The 19,904-nt window shown below is 41.3% G+C and overlaps 1 protein-coding gene across 6 annotated transcripts in view; it reads right to left on the bottom strand.

Annotated features, from left to right (window-relative positions):
- Window positions 1–1,438: 1,438 nt before the first annotated feature.
- Window positions 1,439–19,904, bottom strand: part of LOC307028199 (semaphorin-4B-like) — a 61,007-nt gene continuing 42,541 nt past the window's right edge. For all 6 annotated transcript variants that reach the window (XM_079663012.1, XM_079663011.1, XM_079663015.1 and 3 more), the window contains 10 exons: window positions 18,308–18,419; window positions 17,755–17,871; window positions 17,335–17,492; window positions 11,312–11,493; window positions 10,756–10,906; window positions 9,977–10,187; window positions 9,656–9,771; window positions 8,661–8,818; window positions 7,202–7,293; window positions 1,439–6,512 (listed from right to left, as the gene is read on the bottom strand). In XM_079663012.1, coding sequence (XP_079519138.1) covers window positions 5,737–6,512; window positions 7,202–7,293; window positions 8,661–8,818; window positions 9,656–9,771; window positions 9,977–10,187; window positions 10,756–10,906; window positions 11,312–11,493; window positions 17,335–17,492; window positions 17,755–17,871; window positions 18,308–18,419 — 2,073 coding nt within the window. In that variant the 3' untranslated portion in view covers window positions 1,439–5,736. The remainder of the gene's footprint in view (window positions 6,513–7,201; window positions 7,294–8,660; window positions 8,819–9,655; window positions 9,772–9,976; window positions 10,188–10,755; window positions 10,907–11,311; window positions 11,494–17,334; window positions 17,493–17,754; window positions 17,872–18,307; window positions 18,420–19,904) is intronic.

Consider the following 19,904-nt stretch of genomic DNA (forward strand, 5'->3'; position numbering starts at 1 on the left):
GTTAGGACATCAATAAGGTGAGATGTATTCACGGTGCACTGTCCTGTCTCAGCAGAGTCTCCTGCAGAACATCTCGACCATGTTAAGGCAGGTTTAGGGTCTGAGAACAGATGAATGTTGGTTCATGCTGTTGTTAAGGTGAGCTATAATTACATGTCCTGATGCAAGCACATAACGTCGAGACAGAGGACTCAGTGAAGGTGTTTGTGTTGTCGTTATACCATTTCCCGAGCTTGTTTTGCTACTCATCACTATTTCAGTAGATTATTGTGAATTCGTCATCAAAAACAACATGGAGTTTGATCTTGATGTACAATTTGACAGTGCTGGCAGACAAGGTTGAGGTTTCAAGGTTACAATTAATTGATGGGGAAAGCGGTTTCTAGATCAGAGTTTAATATTTGGAGAATTTAGAGTGATGTCAGAATGAAGGTCAAACATCTCTGAGCTGATCTTTATTAGACATAATTAGACCCCATTTATATTGTAAGGGGCTTACTTGCTCTCAATTTGTTTTCATGCTACGGCTTGATTTGGTTTTATAAAGTTGGATTATTATGTAAAAGTCTATACCCGTGTATTAGTTTAACCTCTGACTGAAACTAGTTCATGTGTACAAATCCAAAGTCACACTAACCTCTGGAAAGACACCCTGTGCTGTACGCAGATCAAACAGTGTCATCATCCCTCTGTCTATACTGTGTAAACATCATTCAACACTGGACGCAGCTACACAGTGTCTATAAATGGCTGAATGTATTGATTCCCACAGCTGACGTTTATGACAGGGCTGCCCTCTGAAACAGTGTTCAGCAAACTGAATGCTCTGTAACTGCGGTGAGAAGAGCTCAAGCCATCACTGTTATGTCGTGTGTCAGATAAATACATTCCCATACTGCATCCTGCATGGATGTGGAGGGACGTTTCAAGTCAGCTGGCGGCCGGGCAGCATAACAATGAGCCACAGGGGGCACAAACTGAAATGAAGCAGCTGTAGCCCATCAGCTAATGCAAGCACAACTTCACTATAGAGAGAAATGGAAATATAATGAAGTTCCAAATAAATAAATACATCTAACATTTTTAAATAACCTAATTTAGATGTACACACAGACTTTACAAATAAAATATTAAGAGCAGAAAATGTATTTAACGAACTACTAAATTGTAGATAGATGTTCAGGCATGATTCAATTTGATTACAACAACTACAAAAATGCAATTGAGGTAATGCTAATGTAAAATAAATAAGATATTCAAATAAATAAACCATATATTTATCATTGTATTATTCATACAAATGAATGCATGTTTTGGTGCACTGTAGTGTTTATATACAATTGGTAAGATATCTATATACTCTTTTCACTTGTAAACATGCCTTATATGTAAAATGCAAGGACTTGGCTGCAAACTACAAATTAAAATACACTCACACTTTTTTCAAAACATGTATTTTATTCATTTATCTTAAAAAATTAAAATAAAGTGCTTTTTATGTACAATATAATAAAAACAACAGTCACAATCTCAATGATACAAAAAATACAGTTCACAATGTTATTTGTACACAACAAATAAAAAAGGAAATCATGCAGGCAAGACCACATTTGTCTAATAGTTATTCAGTCAACTAAGCTTATGTTGTTCAGTACGCTGAGGCAAAGCGCCGCCGTGTCTCAGGGCTGAGCCGATACGGAGGATTTGGAGCTGTGCTTGCATCTTACTGCAGCACAACATCGTGCAGCACAAATGATTAATTACTTCTATTGTGCCGTTACATTGTAGTATGACCGTTTGAACAAAATCCTAATATGGTGTTGTAATGGATTGCCTACTGAAGCGGCCTTCCTAGGAAAATACACCGCTGTAGATGCTCTACAAAACATGTTATAGTTGGCTACATTCATGTCCAGTACAGTATGTTGCATTACTGAGGAGCCACTCAAAATGAAGCATCATTACGGTAGAGGATTAGGGCCACATTATTTATTTTTTTGGGAGGATTTGAAAAAAATATGTTTTTTTTTGTTCTGAGAAAAAAATCAGAATTCTGACTTTTTTCTCATAATTCTGACTTTTTTCTCAGAATTCTGACTTTAATCTCAGAAGAGTCAGAATTCCAAGATTAAAGTCAGAATTCTGACTTTTTTCTCAGAACAAAAAAAAACCCGTTTTCTTTTCAAATCCTCACAAAAAAAAAAATCATGTGGCCCTAATCCTCTTCCGTACATTATTCACCAGGTTATTATTGACTTTTTTTGTGAAAAGCTTGTCATTAATAAATATGCATTCATGACACATTATTTACTTTTTTGGTATTCGGTCAAATAGTATCATTCTTAAATATTGACCTCTACAGAAGGATGTTTCCTATGTGCACAGTATAACGTCTGACAATGCGCAGAATAGTACAACATTTTGAGCAGCTCCAGGTCCTATAGTTTGCAGGTAATGGTGGCATGTAAAATCTACTGTTGACCCGTGTAGTGTTGTTGAGTTAAGTGTGCCCACGGAGGGCTACAATCACGGCCTTCACCACATCTCCGGTGGTGAGGTCACTGCTGGGTAGAGCTCGATGTGGCACGTGGCTAAAGGCAGAGCAACTTCATCTAAAGGCATTTTGAAAATATGCAGTGAGGTTATCCACCAAGCATCTGAAAGCAGGGTTTTCTGTCTCCAGAGAAACGTTATACAACTCAGAGAATCTGATTTAGCAGTGATGTCAAACAATGCTCTGGGCCAAGGCTCTTAGAGGCTGATATTATTGTTATGCATCTGTTGGAAAAGGCTTTACTCTTGTTTATTTGGTTAGCCTCGGCTAAAAAGATGAAAGGAGAAGGTAGAATGTTTGAGAAATACATGCATTTGTTTGTTTTGCAGAGTAAGATGAGAAGATAGACACAACTGATGTCTTTATGGTGAATATAAGCTCAGTGGAAAGACTAGATAGAACATTTAGGAAATATGCATACCAGCCACTCTAAAATGTACCTTGTGTTTGTCACTGCAAAACTGTGAGAAAGTGGGGCTTTGAGGTTTTACGGAGAGTAATCTGCCGGGCTAGTTCCTGGCAGTGAGGAGTGACGTTGTGTTGAGGTTTTCTGGCAACCTCAACACAACGTCTGGGTGTTACTTAATAGTTTTTTAAACTTTTGGACAGAGCCATGGTAGCCCGTTTCCTCATTTTCATTCTGTATGCTAAGTTAAGCTAAGGTTAGCATCTATCTTCTCATCTGACTCTCAGCAAAAAAGTGAATGCTGCTCATCCTACTATATCACACTACACCTCTAATTGAGTTTGACAAATATAAACAGATACTCCTCCTGCTTTGACATGCTTGATGAAAACCAGCCCAAGTGCTGATCTAACAGCATGGTAAGAAATGTACTGTCTTGTGTGCAAGATTGGAAATGTTTGCTGAAGTAGGCAGTAAAGCACTATGAAAACAAAATATCAGCAGTGTTCACTCTCTAGTTTAAAGACTATCTCTACAACACATCTTGCACAAGGTCCCTTGAAAAACACACAATATTAAGCACAGATACTGTATATACACAACAAAATCGAACGAAAAGGAAACACTGACCGCTGTTGCGCAGTATGCTGTGCAATTACTTTGTCAACTAGTAGCAGTTACATAACACTTCGTCATCTGCTCAGTGTTGTTCATAGCAAAAAGGTTTATTCTGTTTGATACTGGAATATATACTGTAGGCTTACTTGATCAATACAGTGAGTTGGCGATGTATTCTAAGACATGTGGTGCCATATCGTCTCTATGGCCGTGTAAATGTTTCTCTTTCAGATTTACACAACACAATCAGCATCCTACATCTTTGGGAAATTCTGCTTGTTAAGTCTCAAAAGTCCAAGCTATGTGGGTGCAATGTGTTCGTCGTCATGGCTGCACTGGTCCCTGTGATTTCTACTAATCATTTTCCTCAGCAGCTACACCTCATGTCTCTCAGTAGAGAACGCTCTGATTTTATTGACATGTGCAAACCTGTAGGTATTCAAGACCCTGATTACTTGTGCTTTCACATTACCATCGCAATGACATCTGACTGAGTGCGGGGAACGCCATGTATGTTAGAGATGTAACCTGCTGGGGAGGCAGGGGGGGGGGGTATATTGAGCCTATACAGCGCTCTGTGCAACTACGTCACTACATAGTGCAGCTGCAGTGTGGAAAAGATAACATGAAATATCATCCCTTCACTACAGAGACAGTTATTAATAGTTGTTCATTTTGAGTTATTGACGCTTAGATGAACAGTTTGTGTTCTAGCGCTCGTCAAACTAGTTGTACCTGTATGTTTCAGTGTATAGTAAGAAGGCAAATAAGTCCTTTGAGGGTAGCTAAAGGAAAAACTGGAATATTTTCTCACCTGACAACCGCGAGACAAGTGTTCACATGAAGAAACCTTCCTCCTTTGGCCCCAGTCCAGATTCTCCGTGAACGTCAATTATTTTTGCTCAACACAGTCTGAAAAGTTCGTCATGAGCTAACAGTCTTCGAGAAATGTCCATCTGTGCACTTCACATTTGTTTATTATTAGTGCCACTTTTTGTGAAACCCACTTCTGGTTCCTCCACCATGTGCTCTTCGACAGTGATCAATGCTAACGCAAAGCATGGAGTGGTCATAACAGAATGGCACTATTGCATTAGATAAGACAATCAAGTTGTTTTTTTGGCACAGTGCACATGATGATTTTTGCTGCTGCCCTGAAGATGGAGGGGATGTGGACGTTCCTTTTTTTCATTTCTTGGATCTCTGTGCTTGTAAAGTCCGCCTTGACTGACGTAACAATGTCAGGTCTCTTTTCCATATTTATTTTTAAGAGGCCATCAGGTTAATACTGAAGAACATGGCTGCCTCAGAGATGTCCATGGTTCATGGTGGGGTGATGTGTGAATGATCCTTTGAACAACAACATACATTCAGGAGGTAAATGTCAGTATTCAGGCCCTGGAGCATAACTTATGATCATCTTTCTTTTAGTTATAGTCCTTTTAATGTTTTTTCCAAGAGCATGTGGCGTCTTCTCCTGATCAGCCTCATCATCTTGATCCTCATACACTCGTGGCATTTATTCAGCAAAAAGGGAACACGTGCTCTTGACTTCCATAACGATGGATCATAAATGAATATGCAAAAAATGTTATATTCTCCTAAACCTGAACTCTTGGTGACCATGTAGCTGTAGCTTGGTTCTAGTGTGCATAATAACAGAAGTACATCTTCTGCAGGGCATGTGTTACAGGTACTTAAATAAGGCTGGGAAACCTATCAATATTCATAAATTATTTGTCATTTAATGGACATCAAGTAGACATTTTAATGCTGGATCTTGCATACATTAAGTAATATGGTGATACATATTGATATCAGAAGAAGGTCTTCTAGTTACTCTGGTGTTTTTCTTCCTCATATTGCCCAGCCTCACACACATCAGTGGCCGTGAGAATGACAAAGAGTTATATTCTGAGCAGCTGCCATGACTGTTGATCCTGGGCCTGCCTTATGCATCGCACCGGACCAACCTCTGGCTTGGGAGTGGAAATGGTTAAAGAAATGACCTCCGCATTGATCACAGAACAAAAGATGACTGAAATAAAGGATGTGCTGTGATGTAGAGGGATGTCAGGGTCTCCTCTCCTTTGCTCGGCGGCCTGTATCCCTCATGGAGATACAGGGGGGCAACCTTTTTTTAGCGAACACTGTGCTCTCATACGATAGAGTCTTTGATCTCGGAGCCTAGCCTCACTCTGGGCCGGGGGCAGGTCGGGGAATACTCCACGTGGCTCTCCTTCACATTGAGCGGCCGCCTGTCGGAGGCCTCGGAGAAGCTCTTGCTGTTGTCGGGCGAGGACTCGTGCGTGGGCGTGCTGCAGATGTAGTTGTCGTTTAACGTCTGGTAGCCCTTGTGATCAGAAGTGGAAACGGGGATGGTGCTACCGTTTAGGGGTAAGCTCTCAGCGGGCTTTCCCACAATCCTCGGCTTCTTCTGCTGCATGTTAGGGCACTCGCCTTGCTTCAGCATGGACTTCATGTGGTCTCGGTTCCTGTAGATGACGAACAGGGAGAAGACCACGAGGGAGAAGGCCAGCAGGGCGCACACCACGATCAGCTCGTTCCAGTACGTCTTGGTGTGGAGGACCTGCCCCGAGCGAGCCTCGCCCGGCAGGATGATGCTCTCCTCTTGCTCAATGTGCGGTGTGCGCGAGTGACCAATCAGAGTGGTGCTCTCCTGGCGTGGCTCCGCCCTCACACAGTAGTTGGCCAACAGCTGGCGGAAACCCTCCTCTTCGGACCAGCACTCGTAGGTCTCCACCCTGTCGGCCTGCGCCACCACCACCAGGTTTCCCTCTGGAGTGGCGTACAGGAACTGGCTGGCCGCGTCACTGTAGCTCCACCTCCTCTGCGCCAGGTTGGACCGCGACTTACAGGGCAGGACTTTGAAAGTGTTGATTGGGAGTGTGATGAGCTTGCATTGGGAGCCACCTATAAATACGTATGAAAAAAGGAGACAATATAGCTTTAAATGACCTAAAGTTTCAGTTCATGAAACCGTAAGGAACAGTTCAAATCTTGACCCTTTTCACATTTGTCCATTTAAAGGCTAGAGCCAAAACAGCGTTACAAGTCTTGCTCGGTCCAGAGGTAACACAACCTGCCTACTAGCACCTTTAAAGCTCACAAATAAACATGTTGTACTTTGTTGAACATCAAATCGTACCACCTGGGGTAGTTTTAAAAGATGGAACTATTTATTGAGTTTATATTTCCCATAGGTGCTAATTAAAAATATCACACACTATCAGGGGAGGTAGAGCACTCTGTCAGTCATTTTAAAGGAGGCAGACTCAAATACAGCAGTCACAGATTTCCTCATGTGCCCGGCCTATTTTTGTTTTTATAAAATAACAAATAAACACATTTTCCTCATAAAGAATCTGTGTTTTATTTTTTTTTAGATGAGAAAGAGATTTTTGTGGATAAGGAATTATTTACTGTATTAAACAGTATATATATGACTGCATATTAAGATGATGATTCAAGTGAATAGTTACACCGAGCAGTGTTTGCTTTTACCTGCACTCATACAAATAAGCAAATATTTGTGTTGTTGTGGTGTCCAGTAGGTAAAAACACTTTAATTACAGAGCACTACACAAAGAGCGCCCACTCACGAGAAGCGGCTGGTCGGGTAGCTCTGGCGCTGGGGATCGTCCGGTTACAGATCGCTGATGTGTCCGCCTCCTCCACATCCTGCTGCCAGTGACTGAGAACAACACACACCACAAAAACAACAGTGTGAGGGATGGCAGCTGTAATGAGAGGAACCTGCTGCAGTCGTTTAACCCTCTGTCAGTCTGTCATTGTTTCACCTGAAGTACAGCTCCATCAGCATGACGAAGAAAACAATCTTCTTTTAAAAGCTTGCTAGTCAACAAAATCAATAGGAACTTTGCATGCATTTTCTAACCTGAAAAGGAGGTTTTAATACTTGTTCTTAAAAATGTGTCAATGTGAATGTTGACAGAGGAAAAAAAGCTTTTCCAAATATTCCTCAATTTGGAACCAAATGCCATTGAAATGTCAACGCCTGAATGCATTGCAGTGCACTGGTGAAAGGCAAGGAAGTTGAATTTATAACTTGCAACTAAATCACCTAAAGAAATAAACAACTAGAATACCTTTCTAGAAAAGATAGATGTACTCTCAAAGCTGGAAGTTGAAATGAATTGACTTCAAAGCAGAGATGAGTACTAACAATCTTCACTTTAAAGGTCACCTATCATGCTATTTTTAGGCAATAGCATAGGTCTCAGATATATACAAATATATAAAAAACATGTCTATGAAGTGTTCTGCTCGAAATACCAAACAGATCCACCCCCAAAAAAAAATTGATACAATAAAAAAAGGGGGGGGCTGAGCTCATGCGGGAGATTCTACCGACAGATTCTGCGGTGATGAAACACCATATCATGGATTACCAAGCTTTCTCTCTTGCCGGTTATACCACAAGGTGAGTTCCTTTTTATTTCCTGCTTCTTCACACACATGCTCTCCATTACAGGTTAGCTCTGAGTGTTAGCGATGCTAATGTGAACACCGACCATATTACGTCCAAAACAGTCGGGCATTGTTTCTGATAGCAACTTTCTGATTGGGCCGTGGGCGTAAAGCCAGCATACATTTCCGATAATACGCCATATCGGACGCAAATCTGTATGAGCTCCGTTGTAGCCCCGTTTTTAGATTTGGGTACAGAGGAAAAGAGAGAGGGTTTTATTTTCTGACGCTGCGTGAGTTCCCTGACTCACCGGGGACACATCTTTATGTATAAAAGACATCAAAAAGTACATTTTGCATTCGAGGTTCCCTTTAAGTTGAAGCGCAAATGCTCCTATGAAAAGTAAAAATTCAAAGAAAAGCACCTGGTCTATAAACTACTCAAAGTAAAAGATACTTTTTGTTTTAATACAGAGGGCCAGATACATTTAGAAGTCTATTTCAGGCAAGATACATAAAGTCTGGAGTCCTTGGTCAAGTCTAAATCTATTAGAGTGTCATAATGGAGACATACACAAACAATGAGCAAAGGAAGATGGAAACAATCTGTGTCTGTGTGTGAGCGCTCACCTGTCAGGTGGAGCCATCCTGACGTCCCGGCACAGCCGCCCGGTCCAGGCGCAGTATGGGTCTCGGGACAACACACACTCTCCACAGCTCAGGTAGTTGGAGCAGTTTGCCACAGGAACCTCCACCAGCCCAGAGTTTGACGACACAAACAACAGACCCTGCGGATGAGACAAACACATGTGATACTCATTCCTCATCACAAAGGTTAAAGGGCTGAACAGAGCGTCTGCTTTGGGTTACTTATCCTGATTTCAAAAGGACAAACCATGCCAAAATAATTACTCAAGACAAACAGAAGAATAAAACCGAAACAAAGTACTAACTCTGGCCAGCTGTTCTCTTACTTGATGCCAGCCAAGTCATTTGATTGTGATCAAAAACATATGGCAGCGGTGCTCAAGTGGTCTCTATAGAGCATTGTCATTTACTTCATTATATCAACCTCACTTTTAACTCATTATGTATCATTGTGCTGAAGTGCTATTATCCAGAAATGCATTTGCTCCATGAACGTGATGCTAACGTACATTACACCACCCTGTTCCCAAAACGGCAGACTATATTTAGGCTATGATATCTACCAGTATATTAGATATACATCATGTGGATCACGTCTGTCCCTCATATCCCTATTTGGAGCTAAGAATATACTCACAAAGTATCTTGGACTATATTAGAATTACATAATCTTAGATAAGATTGCTGTTTGGCTGCCATTATGTAATAAAAGAGAGAAAGGTAATGAAATGCAGCTCCGGGGAAAATGCCAGGGAGGATCAGAAACTAAGACCTCGCTACAGCTTCCAGGAAAACTCAATGGACCGGCCGCTGTGGAAAGAAAATTCCTGTAGCCAGCTCCGGTAAATCCAGCTCCTCTGCAATTTTATTACTTGAGAGTTTACGCGTAGAAAAGGTAAACATAACATTACAAATGAACTGACACAAACCAGTATGACAACAATGATTATAGATGAGTATTAGGAGGTGAGATTTACCCTCTGAGGATCGAGTTCGATGTGTTGCACAGGCTGAGGCTCAGGAAACAGAATCATCTCCTCTATGATGTGCATTTTATCGTTGGCATTGATGGCTTTATGGAGCTTTCCATCATCTGGGAGACACAGGGGACAAGTAGAAGAGACTTATACTGTAGGCAGGGGACAGCTTGAAGGGGAAGGAAGCCATTTTCTACTGTTGTGAAATCACAGTTTAAGTTTGAGCATACTGGGAGAATACCTTGTAATGTTATTTTTCTTTTTGATGATTTAAGGAAAGACCCACAAATAATAAATAAGTAGTTGTGTAATGAGCCGCACCTGTTCCGATGAAGAGCACGTCGTAGGCCCTCTCCATGCCTTGGATCTTGTGCACGGCGATCTGTGTGTAGCGGACGTTGCGTTTCAGCAGCAGGGGGGCGCTGCGGATCACACTGTCCATCAGGAAATGGTCCTTGACGAAGTTTAGTACTTTGTCGGGCATGTGCAAGGACGACTGGATACCCATTTGCCTGGCGTGGTTGGTTACACACTGTAAGGGAGGAAATTAGAAATGAAATATGAATTCTGAATTCCAGGTTTACTGCTTATCCCAGTAGACCTAGAAGTATAAATCACGAGACAAGATAGTGTCTGGTTTTACTTATGAAGTACATTAAGATTGGAGTGAGGTATCATCGGAAACAAAGAATAGATACATGGTTTTGTACGATAGCAGACCTTGAAACTGCTGCATTGACTACGATAAGTTTGTCAACGTGTTTTTCTAAGCAAATATCTACTAGTTTGAAGCTTTTAGGCATTTGTTTTGCCCCAGGGACTTATGAAGAGTTAACTGTCAGCAAGAAGGCAGATTTGGAAAATTAAAGGAGAACATCTGCTTTAAATCAACCCGTTGAACAGCCCTCCGTAACAACCAGAAATGTCTTGTTGGAGACTGCAGCATACATTTTTTGCAAATGTGATAACAAAATAGATATTTGACACGGTAAACATGTGACTCAATAGAATCTGATGCTAGTTGAAAGATCAAATGCACAGACTGAACCAAAAGAAGCTGAATTGCATGTTTTTCACAGCGTATTTCGTGCTCCACTCACCGCCCCGGGGCGTGGTTCTGGCACTGGATGGTTGTAGGTGTACCACTGCTGTGTCTCCCTGTTGACCTCTCGGTAGCGCCCGCTGAAGGCTCTCTCCACCTGGGCCATGGTGAAAGCACACACTGCCGAGCTGCCTGATGCTCCTTTATACCTGTGACAACATAACACATGTATTTTACTTCTGTTTCAACGCAACCCTTTTTATTCACCGAATCCCTGCTTTCTGCAGTTGTCATTCTTTACCTGGCAGCTTCTGTGTGTAGAGTGGGCACTTGAATGATTCCCGTATTACAACCTTTATTTTGTTGATACATTAATTAGACATTGGGGTTGCATGGTCTTGTGTTTGAGCTTCTTACAGCTGCTCGAAATTCAGAGGAGCCAAGTTGGAAAAAGGCAACTAGCCAAGTTTCCGTGCAGATATCAAATCAAATCTGGCTCAACATGGTGTGTGTGAGCTGTATCTGTGTGTTTGTGTATAAACATAATGACAGCTCCATAACTCAGATTCATCACATGTATGTCAACGTTAAGGGATCCTCCTCTCGTTTCTTACCACTGGGAGGTGAAGACGCCATAGAAGACGGTGCTCTCCCAGCTGTCTCCCATGGGTTTCAGGACAAACATGTCCTGGATGATGTTGAAGGGGAAGCCGTCGTCCGGGAGGGAGCAGAGGAGCTGGGCCTTCAGGAAGGTCGTCCATTTCTTCTGCAGCACGCGCTCGCCGCCTCTATCACCCTGCAGACAGATCAAGTGTGTTATAGTATGTAACAGAAGACTTTATGTAAAAACAAAGAAGAAGGCCAAAGGAACAAAAACATCTTAGTTTTAAGGCGAGACACTTTCTCCATTCAGCAGATTGATGATGAAACATTCGAGCGTCAAACTCTTCTCATACGTACTTAAGCTAGACTTAAAGGGGACCTATCATGCAAAATGCACTTTTGTACGTCTTTTATACATGAATATGTGTCCCCGGTGTTCCAGGGAACTCACCAAGTGTCAGAAAACACAACCCTCTCTATTTTCCTCCATAACCCAATCTCTTAAAAAGGGGCTGCAACGGATCTGATACAGACTGATCCAGATTTGAACACTTCTATGACGTCACAGAACTGGCGCTACGGCTATTGGGCCAACTCCACCAATCAGGAGGAGACAGCCACGGACATTGCCGTTGGAAAGCGCTGGAGACGCTGTAGTACATATGCCAGGCCTGTAGATGGTGCTGTTTTCACAGAATCAGCCCATGCAAAGACAGTGTTAAATTGAGCGAAATGAGGAATGGCTAAAATGCATGATCTGTTTGGTATTTTGAAAAATAAAAAGTATAAATATGCCTTATATAGGTATGGTCCTACACTATATTATTCAAAAATAGCATGATAGGTCCACTTTAAACATCCCAAAGAAATCTGTCAATAAGCAAACTTATGTTTTAGTGGAGCAGGATTAGATATGGTGTATTTATCTAGCAGTTAGAGGGGTTAGAAAAGACCTGCAGATGCAATCCCTCGTCTTTGCTTCAGATGGTGCTGTTGTGATCAAATAAGGAAGTCAGAAAGTGATATTGGGGCAGCAAAGACCCTTTTTGGGGAAATAAACCGGACAAATAAAAACCAGGACTTTTAATGCAGCTCCCAGTATTTCAATCCTTTCCTGTCGTGTTGCATTTGTACCAAACTACAAAAGGACATTTCCCCATAAAATGTGGGAAATAAAAGCTTAAATGAAAAAAGGATGCCTTAGCACTCTTTGAAGTGGAGGAGGAAATGGAAAACAAACAGTGGTTAGTTATTAATTACAGCTTTGAAATCAGCATCAGTGGTTCTCTCCTCTCTTCTCCTCCGGGAAACAGAGGAGGCATTCACTCCTTTTAAGCTGTCACTAAAGATAAAGATAAACAGTTATCAGACTGCTCTGCTAGGACTGGCAATTATCAAAGATCTGTAAACACACACAGAGAGAAACTCCTCCCAAGTACAGCTCGCAAGCTGAAAAACACGGGAGGAGGAGGTGGAAGAGCATGTGGTCTCGCCCAATCTCAAGACAGTTTCCTGCCTCAGATCCAAAACACCACCAGAAGGAACTCCTTATAACAGGAGAGAATGACCCGTGAGGAGACGATACAACTCAAAACTATCAGTGGTGTAATGAAGTGAAGTACATTTACTCAAGTATTGTATTTAAGTACAATTTTGGAGTACTTGTACTTTGCTTGACGATACTTTATACTTCTCCAATGTTGTACTTTTTACTCCACTACATATATTTGACAACATTAGTTACTAGTTATTTTAAAGATTCAGATTATTGGCTAAAACGAAATACAAACAAACTAATAAATAAACGATGATATACAGTATAACTATAGGTTAGAGATATTGAGCACTAGTATGTAAAGTACTTAAATTAGCTCCACCTTTACCAGCTGTGATGAACACATTAAAGGGGACCTATTATGCAAAATTCACTTGTTCATGTCTTTTCTACATCAACATGTGTCCCCTCTGTGTAAAGAGACTCTGGAAGCTTCAGGAAAAAATATTCTCTCTCTTTTTGTCCTGATCCATTTATATAGAAACCTGTCTGAAAATGAACTGATCAGATTTTGGCCACTTTGTGACGTCATAAAGTTTTGTTGTCTTGTGTAACCATTAGCCAATCACCAACCAAGGTAACCCCCCCCCCCCCCCCCCCCCTTATCATCTGAATCTCCTCCTAGAGCAGGGGTTCCCAAAGTGGGGGTCGCGAGATGATTACAAAATAAAAATGGAAAATATTTTTTTTTTAAATTATTTAAAAAAATTGATTAATTTTCTTTATAATTTTTTTTTAAAATTATTATTAATAATAACGTTTGCATAGACATTTTCAGGGGCGGACTAGCCATAAAAAAGATTCATGGATGACAATGACACTCCGCGAGAGTGCGGAAAACTGAAATTAATTCACTAGCACCCCGACTCAGATGATTGGTCGTGCTTTTTACAGCGCTACGGCTTCCACAGATGGATCTTTTGTCAAAGCAATTCAGATATTCATTGCTATCGGGATGTTAAGATCATTCCATGGAATATAACTAAAAGTGTATCTCGAGCCGGTTTCTCAAACTTACCTACTCCACCTTTAAGTATATTTCCATACCAATACTTTTGTACTTTTACTTAAGATTTCAAATGGGCCTTTTACTTGTAACAGAGTATTTTTACACTGTAGTATTTCTACTTTTACTTAAGTGAAATAGCCGAAATATCATGAGCACAAGTCTACAAAACAACTCCTCCATGACAGCACAGAAGTGAATGACCCGTGAGGGGTCACTCTCCCTGTTTTCTCCTCTGTGTTGTTACACATAAACTATCTTGTTGCTCAACGCTGAGGTGAAAGCTCGTGGGGCCGATAGATGCACGGCCTGAGAGCCAATTACTAGTCTGTGGTAGTAGCCCTTCCTCATAATGAGGAGACCACATTCCTGCTCTCAGCTGTCCTCTGCGCAGCTACTCTCAATCGCATCGACCACACCCCCGATAGCTTCTCTACAAAAACACAGTCGCTATTTTGTTCTGCATTACACCTCTCTTATATTTGATCTGCATTTAAGCATTACAGATTCCTTATAGATGAAAAGAAGGTAAAGAAAGTAGTGCCACACTGCATTGATAATCTGCTTGCTTTCCACAGTCAGTGTGCACACCTGAATAAACAAAAGAAAGAGGGAGCAGAAGAAGGGAGGGGGACAGATAGGAAAGAGGGGGAGAAAAAACTACTTCGGAAGCAGAATTACTCGGAAAACCCAAGTTAAACATTAGTGAGGCCAGCAGGAGGAAACTGAAATGCCTTTGATATCTCACGAGAGAAACATGGCTTCTTTAAAACGTCTGGCAAGATGAACATATTCAAAATATTACAGATATCAAAATAAAAGCACAGTAACATGTTTGGCCTTAGGGTATGTACACAGAGAGCATGCTTTCTGTCAGTCTGCAAGAGTGTGTTATACCAAACAGGGAGGGGCCTTCATACCGCCCGTTACCTAATCTACACAGGGTGTGTGTTCAGATATGAGACACTATTCTGAGAAAAATAATAAGATGAATATGTTAATAGGTGGGGATGTGAGCCTGCAGCAATAGGGCGGGCTTCTCAAAAACATTTGAGGCTTTAATATTGGTCTGATGGGACGAAAAGACACTGAGATGTGGCAGGTGCATACGGCTGTTCTGAAAACAACAGGAAATGAGTTACTGTAGCTGGTCGCCGATTTGTCTCGCTCACCAATAAGATCTGCAGCAGCAGCAGCAGCTCTTAAAGGCAATTACAGTGCTTTAAAACCCTTGGAGCCTGATTGGAGCAATTTGCATCTCCTTCTGTGAGGCATATAACTCAGTGAGATCTAAAAACACAGACATGGTTATGCATATTTTTGGATTCAGTGTGACTTACATATCTAGAGGATGTCTTTATCGCTGATGCCCATCACACACAAACATCTATAAATCACCCTAAGAATCGTTAAAAGATGCCTCTTACAGCCCCAGAATTTGCCTGAAAATCATCCTGTTATTTTAAGTTTCCTTTAATATCAAAGTAATCCAGTTATAGCTTTCTGTACCTCCAAAGGTATGTTGCAAACAGAAACTACTGATGCACTATTTTCAACCTAAATTAAATGGTACCAAAATGGTAACAAATGTTATACACGGGGCTTAGTTGTAGCTCATAGCATAAAAGCTGTTAACATCCCCAAAAGCATCATGGGAACTGTAGTTCCATGTTGAGTGTCAGTTATAGTGACTTTTTTCTGTCTGAGGGGGGTAGCACAGTGTCAGATTTAAAAAATATCTAGTCTAATGCGTGTTTCACAAAAATAAGAACTGACTTATTAAAAGCCTAAGAAGTTATCCAACCCTCACAAGCTATATTTAAATTACAAGCAATGTTTCCATGGTTACAATTTGTGACACTTGTCCTTTAAGTCTTAATATACCCCAAATCCCTGGAAAATGAGTCCTTCTTAAGTCTATCTTAAAACCAGCAGCAGTTCTATGATATCGGTTGCTTGCATGCATAGAAAAGGGTGTTTGCAAGGTGTTCATGTGCACATCCTTACAAACTACAAGAGCATTTATCTTAGGAGGAAGTGGACAGCGGTTGGAAGTCCTAAGCCTCATCTCAAAGATTTGTTCATGTTCGTAAGAATTACCAGAGTAAATTGGTGATTAAACCACCTGCTTCCTACTGTACTGCTTCTGAAGAGCATCTGAAAAGATTCCTGTCAGGGGAACGAGTGCTGCTGCATTCCAGAGAAATAAAGGCGCTTTATATTGCAGAGAAAGCCATTCTTCCATCTCTATTGCAGCGAGTTGCCACAGTCTGGGGGCTTTCTGTCAATGATTTCCATATATAGAACCCAGGAGGAGCTCTGCCGGCTGAGAGAGGTGTCGCAGCTCCGAGTGCCAGAGTTCTGCAGGACGAAGTCATTAAGCTGTCACTTAAGATTACATGCTGCCCCCGTGATTACTCACATCACTGCCTCCACGAACAAGAGGCATCCGTCAGGGACGGATGCTGAGTGCATTTATAGCGGGCGGCCGTTTAATTGATCTGATCTCAGGTAGGGCTGCTCGATTATGGCAAAAATCATAATCTCGATTATTTGGGTCAATAATTGATATCACGATTATTAAAAAACGATTATCCATTTACTTTGAAAACATCCATTTATTGGAGAAAGAAAATGTGAACAGTATGTTTTTAACAGTTGATTACCCTGAACTTTAAGTATAATTCAACTGAAAAAATGATAAAAAAAAATTATGAAAAAAAAAAAAGTAATAATAATATTAAAAAAATAATCGTTTTATTTCGATTACGTTGTTTTCGTAATCGTTGCAGGCCATAATCGTAGTTGCGATTACAATACGATGAATTGAGCAGCCCTACTCACAGGTGAAAAGAGATAAAGTCTGCTGCTGATTATTCAGGATGATCGAACAAAACTAAACTCTTGTGGAGGAAGAGGAGGAGGAAGGGGGTGACGTCAGCAGTTTGAATGATGCGAGTGAATTCTGCAGGTTCTACAGTTGGCATGCCTTTCCTGCAACAAAAACAGGCCATGTAGTAGAGTGGAAAAAGCATTTCATATTGCTGCGAAGCACCCTTGAATACTAATAATGCCTGCAAAGCTCAAAGCGCTGGTGGAGAAAGGCAAAGAGCTGGAGGAGTGGACGAGTGCAGCTGACATTGTGAGGGAGATGGAAGGAGAGGGGGGGGGACATTGCAGAGGAAAAGGGAGGGAGGGTGGCGTGTTGAGGAGGAGAGGATGATTCAGGCAAGGGGAAATCTGTTGAAAACATGTTTGCACAGTCAAAAAGAAAAGGATTTAGCGCACCCGTGACATATTTTCCAGGCGTGACGTACGGCTAAATGTGACCAAACGTGCTCCGACATGGGAGCGTCCCTTCTTGTTTGGAGGTAATTGTACCGGGATTAGAGAGAGGAAGCAGGAGGCCCGTACTGTGCCTGTTATTTTTGCGAGGTTGTCTTATTTAATGGCCCCAACCCCAGGTGTCTTACCTTACACACGCGAGCAATCCGCGACACAATGGTGTTGTCAAAGAAGTCGAATTCCTTCCCCGCCTCGCTGAAGAAGAAGTAAATCTTGTCGTCGTCTCCTACGGGGTTGCCTACCGGCTGACTCTCCTCGATGTAAGCCGACCCGACAAAGACGGGATCTGTTAAGAATAGACAAAAGAAACACGTGTTATCATCCACGCTAGGAAAACAATCTTTCTACGCTTTAGTATCGCTGAAAAATGTATTCAGAGAGCTGTGAACACTCTGGCTGTTTTGAAGTACATGTGCTGCGACTGATAGGGCCTCTCAGTCTGCATTAGCCACTGCGCCTCGCTAATGATCGCTACTTTCTGGAGCTTATCTGCTCTGTTGGGTACATAATAGAAGATGAGTACAGTCTGCCATCTGATGGGGGTTTACCTTGCAGCCATTTTAAAGAGTTCTCCGTCTTCAGAGCGGTTCCCTGGCCCAAACTCTTGTAAATGACAGGCTCGTTCCCTTGGAAGTTGCTGACAGTACCGGTGTACAACTCACCATCTGGAAGAAAAAAAGGAAACGATTGCAAGATTTGAAATTAAGAACTTGATGTTGCTTTTAATTACACATAATGAATTACAAAGCATTGGTGCGCTGGGGGCTTCTCAACGGTAAAAGATGAAGTCAGTAATAGCTTGGAGCAAAGTGAGAGCGGTCTAAGGGAGGGATTACAGAAATAATTTCTTCCACTCATTTGCAGCTCAATTATTCGCTAATTGCTCGTCAAAGAAGTTGAACGCAAACGCCTGTTGGTGTCCAGCTATTTATCAGAAGAACCAGCGCGGACAAACGACATTAGCAGGCACACAATGACTGCATCAAAGTGGTAGTTTACCCCACAGTAGCTTGGGAAACAGCCCATAATAATACCTTGTTCCTCGCACGGCAAAAGTTTAAAGTGACACAAATGTAGAAAAATGTGTGTGTGGTTTCATACCAACAATGATGGCGGTGGATTTGTACTCTGGATTGAAGGGGCAGCGGCTGCGCCCGTCCTCCATCACGACCTCGCCCACTTCGTCCCTCTCCAGCGTGAACGTTGACGTGTTCTGGAGACAAAGACACAAACAGAAAATGTCCCTCAGGCACAGTCCAATTAAAGTCTACTTATAGTAAAAAGCCAGCTCGGGCTCTTTCTCTGCACTTCTTCATTACAATATACACCGCCAACAGACTTTCAGGGAGTTCAGTCCCTTTGAGCAGAGAGTAGCTCTGTCTGTTGAATAACATCAGGATTTAGGAGACCGTTAGTGACAGGAAACTATGTTATGTATACAGTAGATAGAGGGTATGGCAGTCATATTTATAAATCCTTGTTGATCTGATATGAAAGGATCTGTTTTGAGATACTTTTTAAATTGGCAACAGTGAATTGATCCCATTTCCTGGTTAGCCAAACCCTGATTTGGAGCTTTCGAGCTGCTGTTAAAAAACATCATTAAGCTTCACTGATTACTATCACTTCGAACACAGCTACTGTAGTTGTTTGTGAATCAACGACACATACACCATGCTGTTCCCATACATGCTAAATAATGTGTATTAATGTGTAATCCTTTGCTCCAAAAAAGTCCCAGAACTCCTCAAACTCGGGTATAAATGATGTAATGCTTCCAACCAGCTGTTGCAGGAATTAACGAAGCCTCTGAAAACATTTGTATGATATAATGTGTGGCCTGTTTTTAAACTAGGACAAATAGACTTTGGGCTGAGTGGATAAGCAGATCATCATTAAGGGACAGATTTAAGTTCAGTTAGCTTTAGTATTTTAATTGGTTGAGATTAAGCAAATGCACCTACTTTAACGTTTTTTTCTGTATTCAGGCAGGTTTATTTGATAAACACCGCAAAAATACTTTAATCATGATAGGACTTTACAGATAATAAAAACTGAGATTTAGTGTAAGACATTATTAATTACAACTCCGAAGAACATTATTTTAGGTGCCTGAGGTTGGTTAATATACATACAATATGGTTTTTTCAAGTGTATATGTCATTATATAGGTCATTATTTAGCCTCTGAGAACAGCTGTATAATGTTGGCTCTGGGGAGCTTTGAGGAAAAAAGTCTGAGAAAATATGACATGAATTGCGTAATCTCAGGGTTTGGCTTTTTAAGGGAGTCTGAGTAACAAACAGAAGGCAGGAAGTTTGAACATGTTGTTACCGAGCAGGGCAGGGAGAGTCTAGAAAACAAGTCATCATGTTGCATTATGTGTGGGTGACGTCTTCAAAATACTCTCTTGACCGACCAACAGTCTAAAACCCGGAGATAACTTAAAGAAAAGAATGGCAGCCCATTCTCAAATTTGAGAAGCATGACACTTAACTATACAAATGAATCGATTATCAATTTTTTTTTACTTTTCTTCGACTGATTAGCCAATTGTTTAAAGACTGTTTAAGAGTTTAAAATAAAAAATATGTGACAAGTCTTGAAAAAACAATCCTAAAAATTAAATGGTAGATTCCCATTTGTTCAATCCATCTTTAACAAATCATACAAGGGTGGGGATTTGGTGCTCAACAGC

The sequence above is a fragment of the Notothenia rossii genome, assembly GCF_949606895.1.
Source record: "Notothenia rossii genome assembly, chromosome: 2".
Lineage (NCBI taxonomy): Eukaryota > Metazoa > Chordata > Actinopteri > Perciformes > Nototheniidae > Notothenia > Notothenia rossii.